General features: G+C 44.0%; 1 protein-coding gene across 7 annotated transcripts in view; it reads right to left on the minus strand.

Moving 5' to 3' along the window:
* mylk4b (myosin light chain kinase family, member 4b) overlaps positions 1 to 21,517 on the minus strand; it is a 105,934-nt gene that overhangs the window by 8,550 nt on the left and 75,867 nt on the right. For 2 of the 7 annotated variants that reach the window (XM_078198584.1, XM_078198532.1), the window contains exons 8-12: positions 19,994 to 20,135; positions 18,264 to 18,334; positions 15,347 to 15,475; positions 11,126 to 11,278; positions 553 to 685 (exon numbers count right to left, since the gene is read on the minus strand). In XM_078198584.1, the coding sequence (XP_078054710.1) occupies positions 553 to 685; positions 11,126 to 11,278; positions 15,347 to 15,475; positions 18,264 to 18,334; positions 19,994 to 20,135 (628 nt within the window). Of the gene's footprint in view, positions 1 to 552; positions 686 to 10,013; positions 10,093 to 11,125; positions 11,279 to 15,346; positions 15,476 to 18,263; positions 18,335 to 19,993; positions 20,136 to 21,517 lie in introns of all 7 variants that reach the window. The other 5 variants (XR_013495546.1, XM_078198553.1, XM_078198563.1 and 2 more) reach the window with 5 other exon arrangements.

Genomic DNA, 21,517 nt, shown 5'->3' on the forward strand with positions numbered 1-21,517 from the left:
TTTTGACCAGTGCCAGGACCCTGTGGTGCTGCAGTATAGTTCAAGCACAGTCTGAAGATTCTTTCTTTCATTCAATGCAAACCCTCCTCTTCCCCATTGATAATGTTTTAGCTTTAGGACCTCCTGTTCTCCAGAGGCCTGCATCTGCGCTGGAAATTCCTCCTGCTTTAGGTGATACTAGATCCTGCCTGGAAGAGGTGCTCCTTGATCATGTTAATTGCTTTGAATAGGAAATAGAGCTTCTGAACATGGACAGATAGAGCGGACTTCTCATGTGCAGCGTCAGGGCAGAGAGGAGCTGGAAAATCAGCAGCTGAAATGTCTAAAAAAACTCTGTGCTTTAGCCTCTTGCGAACTTGCCAGAACAGCTGTCCATGTTACTGAGCAGCTACTGAACCGAGAGAGAGACCAAAAGTACAAAGTACAAATCTTAACAATTTCAACGCCTTTTTAAAATGGGCCATACTTCAGATCCGGACTCCGGTTTGCCAAAAGGGGAGACAAAGAAATGGAAAATGCTTCATCAAATTCCGTTGTAAGTTATCGTTGTACCTTCCACAGCCGTCGCACCATGTATTTCTGAAGAAGGATCTGGGACTTGAGACGAACCTTACATTGTTTAGCTTTCTCTGCTACGTTATTTAGCCAGGGTTGTTTGAGGCACTGGGTGGCACTGATTCTTGCACTGCAAGAGAAAGACAAGAAGTCACTTTGTTTCTGTGAATTGGGCGATCTCAGGATGCAACTGTGGTCATTGCAGATTGAATCAGGGCATTTTAAAACTTTCAGTTGTCGTAATAGTAAAAGTAACAAACTCACGCACACACACACACATACACAAACACTCATGCATCAGGTCATAGTGAGGCCTCCACGATGATTTATAGAGCTCTAGTCAAGGCGTGGAATTTAAGGACAAGAACACTGTGTGCCTTGAACACATGCCTAACTGGTGTCCTCAGCTAAGCCCAGAAGGAGGTAACTGCTGTGTGTCAGTAGCAGATACAATTGCTTTCCTATATTCACACTTCAAACTAAAAGAACCTCAAAAAAAGTCTCTGGTTGGGAACATTGCGTGATATATCTATTTGCAATATATTTATTTCCAATAGGAAAAACAGTAAAAAATGGAAAATAAGAGTACTAGTCCAAACTGGTCCTGTACACCTCAAATGGAATGCCAGTTCAGACCAGTACTTAGTTCCCAGTTTTTATGTTCTGCCAGGTAGGTTGAACCTGTCTTTACCTGACCATCATTATTTGCATATTTGCAATCCCCACCCTGCCAGCAAAACCACACCAGAAGTTAAAAATCAATTTTGATAAATGGTGTTTCCATTGCACCTTGCTGCAGAGAAGTAAAGAACATCTCCAGGGACTTGCCATCCAAATTATGCCCCGTCAATAATGTCAGAGTTCCTTTTTTTGTACAGGATAATCAGTGTTCTAGACCACCTACTCAGGGTTAGCATTTTGAGAACTCTAAAATCATCGGCTGAAATGTTTTCATTTGGGTTCGAATCCTAACATCGGGACCACATATATAGAAACATAGAAAATAGAAGTAGGAGCAGGCCATTCAGCCCTTCAAGCATGCTCTGCCATTCATTTTGATCATGGCTGATCACAAGCCCCGCACATGCTAACAGAGTAGCCTACTGACCCGGCTTTCAGGGAAGCTGCCTCCATGTTCTTTGTCCTCTTAAGGGTGGCAGGAATGTTCCCCAGGCAGGGTGCTAAATCAGAGGAGGCCCACAGCATAAGATGGCTGGCAGCTCCATTGGGAGTGATTGGGCCATGGCTGAGGCAGAAAGGTGAGCGCGAGGGAGTCTCAACAGGTTGGCACTCTATTCTGCCATGAAGAGGCCACAGACTAGCAGGACCCACTCCACAACATTGGTTTTGGCTGCAGATATAGCCTTTCATCCTAGTGTCTCCTTCATTGGGGCAAGGAGTCTCTGGTTCCAATGACACTTTGGCCTGCCACTGGGAATGTGCCACCAAGGAGCTGTCAGACTCCCCATTAAGGGGCGGCGGTTCCGATAGCGGGAAACTGCTGCTGTCTTCGGAAACTTGCCCCTTCGTGGAGCCCAATTGGCCTCCCGTCTTTATAGAGCTAGCTGCCAATGTTGTTCCTAGCCTTGGATCCCTTGGGAAATTCCTCCAGAGGGGGCGGCACGGTGGCACAGTTGTTAGCATTGCTGCCTCACAACGCCAGGACCTGGGTTCAATTAGGTCACTGTCTGTGAGGACTCTGCATGTTCTCCCCTTGTCTGTGTGGATTTCCTCTGGGTGCTCCAGTTTCCTCCCACAGTCCGAAAGATGTGCTGGTTAGGAGCATTATCCGTGCTAAATTGTCCCTCAGTGTACCCAAACAGGCACACAGTGTGGCGACTGGGGAGTTTCACAGTAATTTTATTGCAGTGTTAATATAAGCCTACTTGTGACACTAATAAATAAACTTAAACTTAAACCTTAAATCCCCCCACCACCCCCATGAAATTGTACAGCACACAGAGGCCATTTGGCCCCCTTGTGCCCAGAAATTGCTCTCCAATCATTTCCACCCCCTGTCTCTTCCCATTGACCTTTTCAACTCTGCACCTCATCCCCTTTTGAAAGTTACGGTCGAGTCTGCTTCCATCACCTTTACAGCCAAGCTTTAGTTAAAAATATATTTTTTTCCAGTGTTCAAACAATTATGGAAAATATGAAACCCACCCATCCAGTAAATCTAACTGCAAATGTCCTTCTGAAAAGTGCTTTCAGGTTTATGGGAATTCTTGAATTTAACGGGAAACCTGAAGCAGACACATTGCAGCAGCAAAGTGAATGGCCCTGGGGTTCCATGCTGCTATTCACACTCCCTGCTAGTCAAAATTACCACAGAGATTCTTCAAGTGTCATTTTTCCCACATGGTTCAGGTTGTACTCAAGATCAATGCAAGTGCTGACACGTCCAGTTAAGCGGACTGAGGGAGCAAGAACAGTAATAAAAGCAAAGGAGAGACGGACAGCAACAAATATGCTTTTGAGAGGGATGTAAGTGAGAAGGAGGATAAAGAGAGAGAGAAGCAACTGATGAAAAGTAGATAGTATCTGCACTATAAGTTTAAAGTTTATTTATTAGTGTCACAAATAGGCTTGCACTGCAATGAAGTTACTGTGAAAATCCCCTAGTCGCCACACTCCGGCGCCTGTTCGGGTACACTGAGGGAGAATTTAGCACGGCCAATGCACCCTAACCAGCACGTCTTTCAGACTGTGGGAGGAAACCGGAGCACCTGGAGGAAATTCACTCAGACACGGGGGAGAATGTGCAGACTCCGCACAGAAAATGACCCAAGCTGGAAATTGTACCGGGGTCCCTGGCGCTGTGAGGCAGCAGTGCTAACCACTGTGCCATCGTGCCACCCCTAAGTGAATATCATCAAAGATTAGGTAGCAAGGCTTTTATAATAAAGATTCTGAAAAAGTGAAACTACTCTTGTGTCTTTATTTCTCTCTCTGGCTCGTACAACTAACACGTGTTGGCTACAGCGTAACCTTATTGTACTTTGCCTCTCTGTTTCCACAACAACAAATACTAATTTAAAAAGAAATTCCTCCAGAAATAAACAGCACAACAGAGGAACAAAAATGAAAACCAGACCAGAGAGGGAAATCTCAAATCCAAACAAAGAATTAAACCAAGTATGTTAAACTATGCAAGCAGAATTGAATCTTTTAGGTGTCTGGCTCACTGACTCATTTTTCAAACTTCTCGAGAGTGACTAAACCACTCTCTGCCATAGCTTTATGTAATATACACCGTACTGCAATGTTATACTGGAATGCAAAAACTGCTTTGCAAATGTATCCGCAGCCACTATGGGCTGGATTTGGTGCTCCCCACTGGCAGATGGAAGGCAAGGGTGGGCATGTAAAATCCCACCGCCTACCCACCCGCCCTCAACCTGCTTCCATTGTGCAGGCTGGTGGTTTTGAACAAGTGGTGGGGTGGACCCCTTTCTGCCCCCCCCCCCCCCCCCAAACTGTGGAACCCAGACACCACCCTACTCACTCCCTCTTGTTCCCACTCAGCCCCTCGCTGCAACCCCTAACCCCTCTTTCCACATCCCTCCCTCCCGTCAATGTGGGCTTCTCAACATTGGTGACTGCCTGTAGTACCAGCAGTGTCCACTGCTCCTGGTGGCACTGCTGGGGCCACAGAGCTGCCAGCCAATTGGATAAGGCAGCTTTCTATGGAAGGAGATGAGTAGGGGGGGGATTCCCCCCACATGAACTGGGTAGGAAGTCTTGCCCCACAACTATTATTGCTGCTCTGACTGTTAAATTGTTGGCAGTTGGGATCATGGGCGGTTTCACTCCCCAGATGCTTTAAGCTGAGGATGGGGACCATGGTGCTCAGTAAAACACACGGCTTTGTTCCAGTGCAATGCATTTCTGTAAAATTTGTAGTAATCTTGCAGTCTCTCAAGTGTAACAGAACTGTGGTTATCAATTTTTGCCAGGAACAGAAAGCTTCTAAAATTCTGTGGAAGCCCCGCTGAGTTGGTTGCTATGGTATATTTTGCCCTAATAAGAATCTGAATGTTTCACATGTAGCTCGTCAAAATTTACTTAACCTTCCATTCAAATCCAACAATTTTCACGTGTAGAAATGTTTCCTGATATGACTAAGGAAGAGAAGTAGGCCATTCGCCCCTTCGAGTATGTTCTACCATCTAATTGAGATCATGGCTCATCTTCCTCCGAACTCCATTGACCCGGCTTTGCATCCATAGCAACCAGGCCTTGCAAAAATCTATTGATCTCAGATTTGAAGTTGCTCACTGAGCTAGCACCCACTGCTTTTTGGGGGAGCGGGTTCCATCCCTGCAATGAATAAATCATGTCCTGGATAACCTGGCTCTGATTTTAAGGTTATGTCCCCTTGTTCTCGACTCTCCCAGTTCAAAATGTTTTATTTTAGTTATTCAATTAATTCCTTTCATAATCCCAAATGTTCTCTATTAAATCACCCCTGAACCTTCATATACTCCAGTGCATACAAGTGCAGTTATGTGATCTCTCTTCATAATCTAACCCACTGAGTCCTGATAATAGCCACAAGTATAGAGTCACTCTGACTCTATCATGGATGGGAAAGGATTAGAGGGATACGGGCCAAACACGGGCAATTGGGACTAGCTGGGAGGACACCATGATCAGCATGGACTGGTTGGGCCTAAGGGCCTGCTTCTATGCTGTATTGCTCTATGCCTCTGTGGGGCAAATTTTACCATCCCACCCGCCATGAGAATTGGAGCGGGCGAGGGGCAGACCATGGAAAGGTCTGTTGACATCGGACGGGATTTTCCGGTTTTGGGGCGAGCGAGCCTGGAAAATCCCGCCCCATGACTCAATGTGCCAGACAATGACCGTTTCCAACAAGAGAGAGTCTAACTATCTCCTCTTGACATTCAATGAAATTACCATCACTGAATCCCCCACCATCAATCTACTGGGGCTTACCATTGACTAGAGACTGACTGGATCAGCTATATAAAAATTATGGCTAGAGCAGGTCACAGTCTGGGAGATCTAAGGCAAGTAACTCAACGCCTGGCAGACCAAAGCCTGTTCATCCTCCATAATGCACTAGTCAAGAGTGTGCTGGAACACTCTCCATTTGCCTGGATGAATGCAGCTGCAATAAGCATTCAAGAAGCTCAACATAATCCAAGAAAAATCAGCCTGTTTTACTGGCACCCCAGCCATCACCTCAAACATTCGCTCCCTCCACCTCTGATGCACAGTGGCAGTGTGTGTACCAGGTGCAAGGTACACTTCAGCAACTCTCCAAGTCTTCTTCGAAATCACCTTCCAAACCCGTGACCTCAACCACCTAGAAGGATAAGGGAGCAGACACATGGGAACACCACCACCTGCAAGTCCCCATCCATGCCACACACCATCCTGACGTAAAACTGCATCGCCACTGTTCTTTCACTGGATCAAAATCCTGGGATTCCCTCCATAACAGCATTTGGGTGTACCTACACCACATGGACAGCAGTGGTTTAAGATGGTGGCTCATGACCAACTTCTCAAGGGCAATTAGGGATGGACAAACCAGTAGCGCCAACATCCCATGGAAAACATTTTAAAAATCTGATGAATCTGCGCTCCTTCTGTGGTCAATATAACCTTTCAACATTGCAGTGGCCAATACAACACATTATACTCCAGGTCTAACCAGGGCTTTGTACAGCTGTAGCAAACATCCTTTACATTATAATCTGCAAGCATTAAAAACTGTTATTGCTTTTATTTTTTTCTTTGTACCTGACTGCTATATTTTAGTGATCTATGCACATGGATCCCTTCGAACCTTCACTGTTCCTGGCATGAGACCATTCAAAACTATCCTTGTTTGTTCCAAAGCAGATGACCACATACCTACATGCTTTGAAATCTGTTTTCCACAGTTTCTTCCACTCATTTAATCTATCAGTATCTCTTTGCAATAAATACAGCAAATGCTGGATAAACTCAATGGGAGAGAAAAGGAGAGAGAAACAGAGTTAACATTTTGAGCCCATATGACTCTTCTTCAGAACTGAAGAGAGGTAGAAATTGTGATGGATGTTATATTGGAGAGGGCGGTGGAGAAAGTGGAGAAGAATAGGACACGGATAGATCGAAGCTAAGGAGAGATTGACAAAGATGTCATGGACACAAGACAAAGCTTTTCCTCTTCAGCTCTGAAGAAGAGCGATAGGGACTCAAAACATTAATTGTTTCTCTCTCCACAGATGTGGTCAGACCTACTGAGATATCCAACATTTTCTGTTTTTATTTCAGATTTCCAGCACCCGCAGTATTTTGCTTATTTGTAATCCCGTCTACACTATTTACTGTACCACCAATCTTGTGTCGGTAAACCTAGATGTACGGTTCTCTATTGTGTTACCAAAGTCACTTATCCCCAGCACAGATCCTGATGGGACACCTCTACTCCTGGTCTTCCATCATTGAACTAATATTATAACCAGGCCAGTATCTGACTTCAGTTCCGTGAGATTTAGTTTTAGCTAAAAGACTTTCATGTGGAATCTTATCGAATGTCTTCTGGAAGTTCATGGTAAATTGCATCCCGCGATCCTGCTCACTACTTCATTTACTGCCTTTTAAAACTCAATTAGGTTCATTGGGCATAAAGATATCCTTCGAAACCCATGTTGGCTCCTTGTAATCAGCTGAAATTTCTTAACGATGGATTGCAATAAATATCCCAACAACACAATATTCAATTAACAGATCTGAAATGTCCTGATGCTGCTTTCCTGCCAATCTGGCTGGAAAGTTGTTGAAAAAGATCAAAAGATGCCTTGTGGTTAATTTCTGCGAGATGGGCCTTGGATGTTTCTTGCTCTGTCCTCACCTGTCCTCACATGCACAACTGCCAACATATCGAAATGCCGACATGCCTTTTAGAAGTCTGGAAAGTGGAGGCTACGCCAATCAATTTATTGGGCTCGTCATTTTAAGCTTTTGATAAATTGAATGCTTTGGAGATTTGGATTGTCAGCAACAACAACTTATTTTTATCCAGTATCTTTAACATAATAAACCGTCTCAAGCTGCTTCATGGGAGCACATTAAACAAAATATGACACCGAGCTATATAGGGAGATGTAGAGGTCAGACGAACAAAAGCTTGGTCAAAGAAGTAGGTTTTAAGGAGCGTCCTGTAGAAGGAATGAGAGGTGGAGAGGTGTACTGAGGGCATTTCAGAGCTTGCAGCTTTAGCAGCTGAAGGCTCGATCATCAATGGCAGAGCAATTGTAATTGAGGAAGCTCAAGAGGGCAGAATTAGAGGAGTGCAGATATCTCTGAAGGCTGTGGAGCTGAAGGGGATTACAGAGAAAGGGAGGGGTGAGGCCACGAGGCAATTTGAAAACAAGGATGAGAATTTTTATATCAAGATGTTGCTTAATTGGGAGCCAATGTGGGTCATTGAGCACAGTGCAAAAGGGGAATGGAATTTGCCATAAGTTAAGACAGGCAGTAGAGTTTTCAATAAGTTTATAGAGGGTGGAACATGGGTAACAAGGGCTTCAAAGATGTGCAGGTTAGGTAGATTGGCCATGCTAAATTGCCCCATAGTGTTGGGGGGATTAGCTAAGGTAAATGCATGGGGTTATGGGGATAGGGTTGGGATAGTTTGGTGCAGACCCGATAGGCCGAATGGCCTCCTTCTGGACTGTAGAATTCTATGATTGAACAACAGGTGAGCTGAGCCGATAGAGGGGTAAAGCAATGCCATGAAAGAGACATGGAAATAGGCGGTTCTGTGATGAGACAAAAAGGAGGTCGGAAACTCATCTTGGGGTCAAATGTGCCATCAAGGCTGAGAACAGACTGGCTCAATCATTAGTCAGAATGTTTCCTTCATTAATGCCAGATAAATTCACCGATGCCACAAGTTGTGTAGCTGGGATGATGGTTTTGAGCCTGGGGCTGTGACAAGGCTGCAGCCAAATTGTTCTCTGGCTACAGGATATAGGTGAGATACCCCACCTAGTGGTTCAGCTGATGATGAACAAATTATTGCATATATATTTCAATAAATTAAAATCTCATTCACCGTGGGGGACACAGGAGTATGAGAGAAGTGTGATTCGAGTTTCAATAGGGAACATGTTTTTGGATGCTTGTTGTTTGCAAAGAATATAAGTTTGGATTCACGATGCATCAGGCAAGGAAAATAGTTAAAGTTTTTAAAAAGTCTCACAATAGTTTAAAGTCTGTTCGGAAATCTACACACATAATCTGCAGACTATAAAGGAGAATCTGTAGGTTGTTGTGGGATACAGACTTTGCAACTGGTAACTTATAAAGGTACTGTGTGCCCCATTCACAAAGTTTTCAACGTCATGCAAACGGCAAGAGTGGAAAAACTGCAGCTGGGCAGCACAGTGGTCAGCACTGCTGCCTTTCAGTGCCAGGGACCTGGGTTCGATTCCCGGTTTGGGTCACTGTCTGTGTGGAATTTGCTTGTTCTCCCCGTGTCTGCATGGGTTTCCTCCAGGTGCTCCGGTTTCCTCCCACATTCTGAAAGATGTGCTGGTTAGGTGCATTGACCCGAGCAGGCGCCGGACTGTGGTGACTAGGGGAATTTCACGGTAACTTCATTGCAGTGTTAATGTAAGCCTTTCTTGTGACTAATAAATAAACTTTAAAGCCACAATATGAATGGGGCTCCATGATTTCTTTAGCTCATTAAAGTCTCTTTCACAACCCCATATATCTGAGTGACTTACAGGATGCTGGCTACATTAAAGAAAACCTATTTTGATAGTTAAAAATAAAATGAGAATTTGAAAGGGAAAATCGGAATTTGGAAGGGATGTACACCACCCATTTCTTAACACTTCAAATGAAAACTTTTCTTCAAACTGCTCTTTCTTGTTAAATAGGGGCGCTACCATTTTGCATAATGCGCCATTCACTCATTTCAAAGGGTCAGTCACAATCATTGTGGTTTTGTCAACGTGGATGACCTGTAATATGAAGCGGAGTAAAACCTGTTCTGTTGAAAGATGGAAACAGCAGCAACATTGTACAATTTATAACATGTCGAACCGCATGCGGGCATCAAGCAGCTAATGGTCCCTGACGGTAACATTAGACTTCTTTTGCTATTTTACTCATGAGCTTCATGAACGACATCCTCAGCCATCACTCATGCTACAGGTCATCATGCATGCGATGCAAGATGGAGAAGGCCAGTGCGTCAAAAGTAACATGGCCCTGGCTTAAGTAGCAAAGCAAAGTTGAACATGTTTCCTTGAGGCCCACATTCATGAGGTACAGAAATCAAACGAGAGAGTATTTCTGTGCTTGCATTAATGTTCAGGGTCACGTGCACAATGCAACCGTCAATGAATGTGGGCGAGGCCAGCATGGCAAAGCCAAAGAAAAAGCGCAGAAATTTTCATGATAATTGTAAACAAGACAGGGACCTTGGAACTGAGCTTGCAGTGTAGGTTGTAGTCTGACAACCAGGGCTGTTTAAGGGCCTCATGTGCACTTATCCTCCAGCTACACGAAAATAAAAAATAAATAAAACAACAGCAGTTTATGCATAGTCGATGTTGACTACAGCCACATTATCTGTACAAATTTGACATGGCTGGAATGGTTCCAGGTACAATATTTTTATCTTCATTTTATTTAGTTCTTGCAAGAAGATTAGATAATTCTCAGATCTCACATTTCCAGCACCTGTACAGGGCAGTTTTTCCAGAGCTGATTCATTCAACATGCATAGATTGTATAGATCTCAAAGATATTCCATTCACCGCTTGCTCCTTGCGTATGGTTGTCTTCAGTGATCTGACCATTTTGGTCTTTCATATGTAGCCAATTTTAAGTTTGTGAGGTTCACATAGTTCAATGATTCTTCTCACTTTTAATTTTAATGAATTATTACACTTGGTACTTTAAGGGCAAAGTAATACTGAACCCAAAGTTACAATTGAGCATGCAATTCAAAAAGGTCGATATGAGGCACCCGATTATTCTTCATCGAACTAGCAATAGAATCTCCCCTGAAATCCAGCATCAACCGTCCTCCGTTTGTACAGGGCAGTTTCTCCAGAGCTGATTCATTCACCATGTATAGATATCAAAGATATTCCATCCACTGCTTGCTCCTTGCGTATGGTTGTCTGCAGTGATCTGACCATTTTGGTCTTTCATATGTAACCAATTTTAAGTTTGTGAGATTCACATAGTTCCCTTATCGATTGGGGGGGGGGGGGGGGGGGGGGGTAGTTTTCCCATCCTGCCCTCCACGGAAATCATAGTGGGCAGGGGGGGGGGGAGGGGGGTGTGTGGGAGGTGCAGACCATGCAATGGTCCTTTGACCTCGGGTGGGATTTTCCTGCTTTGGGGCAAGCGTGGCCGGAAATTCTCGCCCTTGGTTTAATCTATGTTCCTTTGCTCTGCTGGTTTATTCTGACTTCTCTTGGCATTTAGTTTTACTTCCCTTGTTAACTTGTTGCATTCAATAGAGAACTGGCATGTGAAATATAACAGTATTAGTTAAAGCTGCAGCACGAGCAATACATACCCCTTTTCTTTGATGAGAAGTTTGGATATAAATTCTTTGGCATCTTCTGAGACATTTTCAAATTCCGCATCATTCAAGTCCCACTCACACGCAAGAATGTTATTGAGGGTTTCATTATCATCTTCCCCAAGGAATGGAGAAAGTCCACTAAGCCTTCAGTTAATAAAAACAGGGAAACGCATAGTAAGGATTAACCATTGGCCAGTGGGAAAAATACCAGTCTGCACAAACAGAATGGAACTTTGGAAATTATATATTTTTTTGTTAACCCAGTACACACTCAGCTGCAAACTTTAAACCAAGGAAGATTGATAAAGGTAACTAGAGAGAAGAAAAAGAATTGGAATAAATCATACAGCGATTCACACAGAATCGTGTACCGTGATAGAAGAATAAATAATAGAGGCAGTCATGGAAGAAACAGCAAGGTTCTAACCACTCACAATTTCTCACATGGTCTTTATTACTCACCAAGTGAGTATGTCAGTGCAGAAGAGCTCTTGGGTAACACTTGAAGACTAGACATGGGGTTTTTCATTAATTATAGCAAACTCATAGATGCAAGTTTAAAGTGGAGTTCTTCGAAAATGTGACTAAACACATTGACGAAGGGAAAGCGGTAGATGTGGTTTATATGGATTTTAGCAAGGCGTTCGATAAGGTCCCCCATGCAAGGCTTCTAGAAAAAGTGAGAGGGCATGGGATCCAAGGGGCTGCTGCCCTGTGGATCCAGAACTGGCTGGCCCAAAGGAGGCAGAGAGTGGGTATAGATGGGTCTTTTTCTAAATGGAGGTCGGTCACCAGTGGTGTGCCCCAGGGATCTGTTCTGGGACCCTTGCTGTTTGTCATTTGCATAAATGACCTGGATGAGGAAGCGGAGGGATGGGTTGGTAAGTTTGCCAACGACACAAAGGTTGGTGGGGTTGTGGATAGTCTGGAGGGATATAAGAAGTTACAGAGGGACATAGATAGGATGCAAAACTGGGCGGAGAAGTGGCAGATGGACTTCAACCCAGATAAATGCATAGTGGTCCATTTTGGCAGGTCAAATGGGATGAAGGAGTACAATATAAAAGGGAAAGACTCTTAGTACTGTAGAGGATCAGAAGGACCTTGGGATCCGGGTCCATAGGACTCTAAAATCGGCCCCGCAGGTGGAGGAGGTGGTTAAGGCGGCATATGGTGTGCTGGCCTTTATCAATCGAGGGATTGAGTTTAGGAGTCCGGGGATAATGATGCAGCTATGTAAGACCATCGTCAGACCCCACTTGGAGTACTGTGCTCAGTTCCCTCATTACAGGAAGGATGTGGAAAAGATTGAAAGGGTGCAGAGGAGATTTACAAGGATGTTGCCTGGATTGAGTGGCATGCCTTATGAGGATAGGCTGAGGGAGTTCGGTCTTTTCTCCTTGGAGAGACGTAGGATGAGAGGAGACCTAATAGAGGTATATCAGATGTTGAGAGGCATAGATCGGGTGGACTCTGAGGCTTTTTCCCAGGGTGGAAATGGCTGCTACGAGAGGACACAGGTTTAAGGTGCTGCGGGGTAGGTACAGGGGAGATGTTAGGGGGAAGTTTTTCACACAGAGGGTGGTGGGCGAGTGGAATCGGCTGCCGTCAGTGGTGGTGGAGGCAAACACAATAGGGTCTTTTAAGAGACTCCTGGATGAGTACATGGGACTTAATAGGATGGAGGGTTATAGGTAGGCCTAAAAGGTAGGGATATGTTCGGCCCAACTTGTGGGGCCGAAGGGCCTGTTTTGTGCTGTAGTTTTTCTATGTTTCTTCTATGTTCCCAATCAATCAATCCACAAAAAGCAAACAGGGTGCATTCTCACCATTGTGAAGAACGAGTTTTAAGTAAATGTTGCAGATATTCTGTCTCGATGTATTCTCATGCACCAGCAAAGTTCTACTTTCATCAGAATATCTTTGAGGATTGTCATAAATAAACTTAATTTTTCTGTGCACAAATTGAGGATACCAAGGGGCATAATGGCCATGAATTTGCTGTCCAGATAATGATGCACTCACCATTATTAGCGTGCAAGTTGTTCAGCCGCTTGTGGTGAGTGGATGCCCTGTGAGTTGTGAATCACAGTAAGAAGCCTCACAACACCAGGTTAAAAGGTGCAGTATGATTTGCACCACTCCATCTTTAGCTCCATGACAAGCAGCCCATCCTCAACCTCCCCATGAGTTTCACAAGTGTGGTGATTGTCCCTTTAAGAATCAATCTGCAGAGTAAGGGTCACATCACCTGGGGAACCATTTGGGGAGCAAGGTGGGGGATCACTCGAATAAGCGCGGGCTTCTGTACTCGGGAGTCATCTTGGAAGCTGATTGCAGCCACGAGGCTGCAAGCCTCTGTATAGTTTTAACCTGTAAATAAACAAGTTGTGTTTCCCTATCTTTACATCAAGATTGTTGTATTCATCTATTAATGACCTATTAAACTTGCCTCAGAAAGTCACAGCTAGTACTTAATGGTGCAACTACCTTTTGATTGAGGAGATTAGCCATCCCATAATGGCAGTCAAATTCTCCAGTTCATAAAGGGAGTTGTTAAACCACGAAGTTTCATTTTCACAGGTAGTAAGTTGTTCCAGACCATTTTTCTTTTCTATTTCATTTTTTCTTTCTCTCTTAATCTGATGTTTCTTTCACTCTCCTTATTTCTCTTTCTGCATTTGACTTGACCCCAGTTCACCCGCCTTCTCCATTGTTCTTTTTTAAATCCTTAAATCTCATTGGTTAAGAGGAGAGATGTTGTTCACCAAGGTCCCAGGAGCCCCTCTGTCCACCAGCAGCTTCACACTTCCAGCCACGTACAGGACAGAACACTTCCAAGCTGAAGGGCGAGGCAACACGTCTAATTAATGGGGCATTCTATGAGAAGTGGGCAGCACGGTGGCACACTGCTGCCTCACGGCTCCAGGGACCCGGCTTCAATTCCGGCCTTGGGTGACAGTGTGGAGTTTGCACATCCTCCCAGTGTCTGTGTGGGTTTCCTCCGGGTGCTCTGGTTTCCTCCCACAGTCCAAAGATGTGCAGGTTAGGTGGATTGGCCATGCTGAATTGTCTCTCTGTGTCCCAAGATGTGTAGGTTAGCTGGATTAGCCATGGTAAATGTATGGGGTTACAGGGATAGTGCAGGGGAGGGGGCTTGGGTAAGAAAGATACTCTGTCAGAGAATCGGTGCAGACTCGATGGGCCGAATGGCCTCTTCTGTACTCTAGGGATTCTATGATATTTAGATGCATTGCTGTAGCAAATATTGGCCCATTATATAATAGTTTGTCTGGCTTCTTTTCCCATGTGAAAGTTATTCATGAATTAACTGAACAAGCAGGTTATGATTATGACCAGCTGCTAAGCACAGATATCCACTAACTTACAATGAGAAGTATCTGAGAAGACAAGTATTGAGGGAGCAATTGATGAGAGTTTTGAGTTAAGGTGGTTGAGACTGTTGATGAAAACTAACACCAGGTGATGGCACTAGCACCTCAGAATTCTGAAGGTACATATCAAATCATTTTCAAAGGCATCAAGGGGGATCACGTGGAACAAAACAGCACGTGTGTTTATAAGGCGCAGGTTTTCAATGTTCTTTATGCTGTTATCCTGAGCTCAGGTGTGCATAACTCGTATTTCTCCAGATGTCCACTGCTTACATCCTCTCCCACACTTCTTTTACCCCTGTCATTGTGATCTGCTGTGGCTCCCCACCCCCAGTCAACTGACCCCTAAATGCCTGCCCTCACCTACAAGTCCCTCCAGCCCTGGCCAAACTACGGTCTACCTCTCATACTTCCTTCAGCCCTACACCCGAACCTGTGCTCTCCAATGCAAGACAAGGGGACAGAAACAGAAACTGATAAAGGGCAAATTCAGAACTGATAGCAGGATATTCTTAGTCACACCAAGAGTGAGTAATATCTGGAATGGTTCCAGACTCTGGAATATTTCTAGAGATGGATAAGTGCTGTGTTGTGAGGATACAATTGTAGATTTCCACAGGAGTGTGGGTTAGATGGGCCAAATGGCCTCCGTCATGCGTATGCATCTTTCTGATATTTGGGGGTAACAGTACAAGAGGGGATTCTGAATAAAAAACTTCATACAGTCGGGCAAGAACTAAGAAAATAGACGCAGTTCACAAATATTTAAATTCCTTCTCTCCTCTAACAATCCTTTATGCTTTTATATTATACTTACAGCATATAGGTGATAACACCAAGGCTCCACATATCCGTAGGAAATGAAACAAAGTCATAATTCACAACTTCAGGGGCAAGGAATTCTGGAGTGCCAAAATGTATTTTTAATTTCTCTCTTGGTTTGTATCTAATAGAATAAATAGAACAATCATAAATTAGGTTACCTTTTTCACCCAAGTTCATTCATTATTGAAATTCTACGTAACAATGTCAGCACACAATTCAAGCATTCAGGCAACTCCCCTGCAAAATCCACTTTGATGGACTGGACACTTATGTCCAGATGGTCGAAAACCATCTCCCCCGGGTACTGTTTTCTCAACTGGCCAGCGTTTGAGAGGGGACAGAGAAAACACTTCAAAGACACTCCGATTCTCTCCCAGAACTGCGGCAGCACTGCCATTAATGACTGAACAGAGCCCACCATCAAACGTTTAAAGAGGCAACAACTTGTCCATCAAGCTCCATCATGTTTTGAGTCCCAACATCGTAATGATGAGGCACAGTGGAAAGAGAAGGAAAGACAATGAAGCACATCTTGCACTCTGGATCCCCACAACCTCATGGGACATCCTGCTCTATGTGCTCAAAGATTTGCAAGTCGTGCATTGGCCTGTTCAGTCACATGAAGAAGATCAATGACAGAAACTCGCAACCCTCTTTGCAAGACAAACTCAGCTAATATCGGTCCCCTGCCTTTTCCCTGTAGCCCTTCAAGTCTTTCCTCTTCAGATAATTATCCAATTCTCTTTTGAAAGCCAGGACTGAATCTGCCTCCACCATCTCACAGATAGTGTATTCCGGACCCGAAACACTCACTGAGTAAAAAGGTTTTTACTCATGCCACCTCTGCTTCTTTTTCCATTCATCCGACATTGATGTCCTCCGATTCTTGACCCTTGCACCAATAGGTACTCTATTTACTCTGCCCAGACCCCTCTAGATTTTCAACACCTCTATCAAAGCTCCTCTCAACCTTTTCTTCTCTAAAGAGAACAGTCCAGTCCAGTCCAGAACCATTCCTTTAGGCCTCTTATGCACCCTTTCCAATATCTGTACATCATTTTTAAAGTGTAGTGCCCATAATTGGACACCATACTCAAGTTGAGGTTGAGCCAGTGTTTTAGCAAAGTTCATCATAGCGTCCCTGCTTTTGGTAAGGCCCAGGAACCTTGGTGTCTTATTCACACTTTTTCAATCTACCCAGCATTCTTCGATGATTTGTGCACATATACCCCCAGGTATCTCTGTACCTTATTGTCTGCTGATATCTCACAAAAAATGTTTGACACCATCTTGGAAAATATAATGGTTCGTCAATTAATCACACCAGCCAACTCAATGTAATATTAAACAGCAGCTGGACCATATTGCGTGTGTCCTGCCTCTGGGCAGATCCTTGGCTCATTGCCTTCTTCATCCACAGCTGTTTTTGGTAGCAGTGGCTTCTTCCAGTCATAGGGGCAGGGTGAGGAGACAGGTCCTCCTCAGTCAGAAGAGGAATTAAACCCACAGTGTTGGTGCTATTCTGGACCGCACACTCGCCATCTAACTTGTCACGTTGTTAATTCCACAGACCAGTCTACCTTGTAACATGTCATGACATGGCGATGCCAGCATTGGACAGGGGTGGACACAGTAAGAAATCTCACAACACCAGGTTAAAGTACAACAGGTTTATTTGGAATCACAAGCTTTCGGAGCGCTGCTCCTTCATCAGGTGAGTGAAGGAGCCTGAGGAAGGAGCAGTGCTCTAAAAGCTCATGATTCCAAATAAACCTGTTGGACTTTAACCTGGTGTTGTGAGACTTCTTATTGCAACATGTCATTCAGGGATGCCCTGAATTCACAGTGCTCTGCCAATTCTCCTAGCCTGGTCAGAAATTTGGTGACAGATTTGATGACATGGGTTCGCTCTGCCATGTTAAAGCCGTATCGCTGAAGTATTATGGAAGGCTTTGCGTCATAACAGCCCTTAACCAAGTCCACCAACTTAGTAAAGGTTTTGGAGCTATGGGAATCCAGTTAGATCAGACTTGTTATGACACTGAAGATTAGGACCCTATATACTGGCAACAGGACTACTTTCTGTTCTTCATCCCCCTCAATATTGTTAGCCTGAAAAAAATAATGCATGCACTCTGATATTGAGCCCAGTCTTCTATGTTTGCATTGTAGGCTTCAAGTTTACCAAAAATAGGGATTTTTCTTCCCGGAGGATTACTTGTCTTGACAGTAAAGGTTGTCCAGAGGGAAAAAATACAAATGTTACTCCTCACCGCCAATGTAATAATCCCACCGAGGCCAGTCTTCCATCACCAACACCCTTTGTTTACAATGTGCATAAAGTATGGCTTCTGCGGCTACAGTGTACAGGTCATCCCCAAAGTCCTGCGACTGCCGGCCTGAATGGAGCCAGCTGGTTTTAAACCCCACACTGCTCCTCTCCTATTGGGTGAGCCTCCACTCGTTTAATAGGGAGCTTGTACTCTACGAGGTCCACGGAGAGATCTATTGACGATGCCCCATCGGATAGGTTAGCCATTCACATGCAAGACTATTAATTTTAATTTTAAAATGGAGCAGGCGGGGAGAGGGAAAGAGGTGCTCAGAATGATTTTTCTACAAGTATTGTTCAACCAATTAGAATTTTAAAAAGTACTGAAGCATACGCTGACACTTTGGACTATTTGCTTTTTTTAAAAAACTCTTCTGAAGCAGTTATAACAAATCAGATTTGAGAATGCTGATGTTTTATCACACTATCAACAAACTACAACGAGTTCAGGATGAAATCTGCGCCACTTAACACAACTTTTTATAACACGCCTTTTTGCCATTTCCGTCAGAAAGACATGTGCCCTTGTAGATTGGAAAGAAGAGAAAATGAAATTTATTATCCGCAAATCATTTACCTTCTTGCCAAGCCAAAGTCGATGATCTTCACTTGGTTAGCTTCCCGGTTGACACACAAAATATTCTCAGGCTGAAAATTTTAAACATCAAAGAAGTCAAGGATGGGAAAAAATGGTATTTGACTATCCTATCAGAGCTCACCCCTCCACGGAATTAACCACACCATCCTGCATTCCAATTCAACTCAAAATGACGCATTGTTCCGTGATGGATGTATCAATATGAGCAAAGAAGCTTTTGCTGATGGAGGTGGTGGCGTAGTGGTATTGCCACTGGACATTAGTAATCCAGAGACCCAGGGTAACAGCCTGGGGACACTGGTTCGAATCCCACCACAGCAGATAGTGAAATTTGAATTCAATAAAAAATTAGGTAAAAATCTGGAATTGAAAATCTAATGATGACCATGAAACCATTGTCGATCATTGTGAAAACCCAACTCGTTCACTACTGTCCTTGAGGGAATGAAATCTGTCATCCTTATCTGACCTGGTCTACATGTGACTCCAGATCCACAGAAATATGGCAGACTCTTAAATGTCTCCTGGGCACTCAGAGATGGGGAATAAATGTTGGCCTAACCAGCAATGCCCACATGAATATATTTTTAAAAATGTTTAAAACTTTCACTAAATTCTATTTATATTCTCCAGTTCCATACTGTTGACATATCTGGAAGTAATGATTTGGAGTTTACTTTTGTTATGAAACCATAGGGACAGAAGTAAACCATATGCAGTTCCTCGAGCTTGTGCCATTCAGTTCATGTCTGATCTGTACCTCAACACCATTTACCCGCATTTGCTCCATGTCGCTTAATGCACTATATTATTTAATATCTATGACTCTCTGATTAAGGATATTAGAGTCATACAGCACAGAAACAGGCCCTTTGGCCCACCATCACCAGAGTTTTCCCTTCCTTCCCGCCACGGGAATCGTAGCAGGCAGGGGGCAGACCATGCAAAGGTCCATTCCTGGGGCTGGATTTTCCGGTTTTATGGTGAACGCGGTCAGAAAATCCCACCCTATGGGTGGGATTTTACGGTCTTGCTCGAGGGAGACCAGAAATCCTGCCCGTGGTCAATGGACATTTCCGTTGTCCGCCCCTCACCCATTCTGATTCCATGGCGGGCAGGGCGGTAGAATTCTGGCACATGTCTATGTTGACTATCAAATACCAATCTATACTAATCCCAGCGCTTGGGCCATCGCCTGCTACGGTGATTGAAGCGCTCATCCGGATGCTTCTTAAATGTTGCAAGCGTACCTGCCTCTACCACCCTCCCAGGGAGTGCATTCCATATTTCCACTACCCTCTGGGTGTAAAACCTTTTCCTCCAATCCCCTCTAAACCACTTACTCACCTTAAGCCTATGCCCTCTGATCTTAGGCATGTCTGCCATGGGGAAAGGCTTCTTACGATCTACCCCGTCTATGCCTCTCATAATTTTGTCATCTTAATCACCTTTGTTACAGTTTGCTGAAGTCCTATCCATCAGTTCAGCACTGACTCTTTCCTGATTGTACTCTTCAATCATCCAGCACTGGCATTTGAGCTTATCCCTTGTTCCCCTTCCAAGCAGCTCAGGAATGCTGATCTCCCACATAGATATTTATCTCTCTCAAATAGTAACTTTAAGCATTTACAATTTAGTTTGAATCACAATTTCATTTCTTTAGATAAGTGACATAATTGTATTTTACAAACCCCGGTGACAGCTTTTACCTTCAGATCCAGGTGAAGGATGTACCTCTGGTGCATATACTGAAGTCCCTCGCAAATCTGTCTAACAAAGAGGATGGTATCCATTTCGGTTAAATTGTAGCTTTCGTCTATGATCCTGTCAAATAGCTCCCCTCCATCGATGCTAGAGAGAAAGAAAAATAATCAGCGCAGAATTAACCTCGCACAATTTATTTGAACCATTTCCTCTGATAATTGAGTGTCAGAAAAAAATGGGGAATTCCTGGGTTTTGACTAATTCGCACACACATTGCTTTCAGATTTGCATTCCGTTGAATGGGATGACTACAGCTGGACGCTGATTAGAATCAGATCCTACTGTAAAAGCATCCAATTAAAACTTCATTACATTGGCCACCCCTCTACCTTCCACTGATTAATCCTGGTTAGACACATTGAGGGCCATTTTCACTGTTGCCCACCCATATAACCTGGAATTTATTTCAGATTATATGTCGTTGGCTGCCCCTTTCTTGCCCAAAGCCCAGTGCCACTTTAACCCAAATATGGGTACCTTGACTCGAAACGTTGGCTCTATTCTCTTTCCACAGAAGCTGTCGGACCTGATGAGATTTTCAGTTTGGGTTTCAGATCCCAGCATTGCCTTTGTCTTCACTAAACCTGGAACTTCTGTCACACAGCAATTTATCCCACCTTCAACTTTTAAAATTATATCTAAGAAGTACAAGAAGATTTTAAAATGTGCACAGTCCCCTGAATTTAAAGTTTGTTTATTAGTGTCACAAGCAGGCTTACATTAACACAATGAAGTTTCTGTGAAAACGAACAATGAAGTTACTGTGAAAATCCCCGCGTCGCCACACTCCGGCACCTGTTCGGGTACACTGAGGGAGAATTTAGCATGGCCAATGCACCTAACCAGCACGTCTTTCGGATTGTGGGAGGAAACCAGAATGTTGAGAATTAACCAGACCATGCACGGTGAGTACTCAAAAACTACACCTTTATTTCTTGTGCACAAAGAGAACAAACACAGTGGGTCTCAATTATAGCATTCTGCAGCCTATATACACAAGTTAAAACACCAATAGCATTACAATTTGGTGTGCACTTTCAACCAATACAATTCAGCATCTTTTCAATCCTTAGTTTGCACATTTATTGCTATACACGCAGATGTACAGAGTCCTTAACATTTTAGCACACAATGTTCAGTAAACATCTTTATCCTCCCTAACCACAAACCGCACCCAGAAGTGGGTCGCAATACTTACTCATGCTTGATTAAGCAGACCCATACCTTTCACCTGCCAATGGCTGACCCCAACTCCCATAAGAGCACCCGAAGGAAACCCACGCAGACACGGGGAGAACGCGTAGACTCCACACAGAGACCCAAGCTGGGAACCTGAGTCCTTGATGCTGTGAGGCAGCAGTGCTAACCAGTGTGCCACCGTGCCGCCCACAAGTACCCCTATGTTATTTTTATTCCTGGCCTACTCACAGCAGAGCCCTGCTGATCAGTCTTCACTTCCTAATGACTCC

Source organism: Mustelus asterias, chromosome 2 (assembly GCF_964213995.1).
Source record: "Mustelus asterias chromosome 2, sMusAst1.hap1.1, whole genome shotgun sequence".
Lineage (NCBI taxonomy): Eukaryota > Metazoa > Chordata > Chondrichthyes > Carcharhiniformes > Triakidae > Mustelus > Mustelus asterias.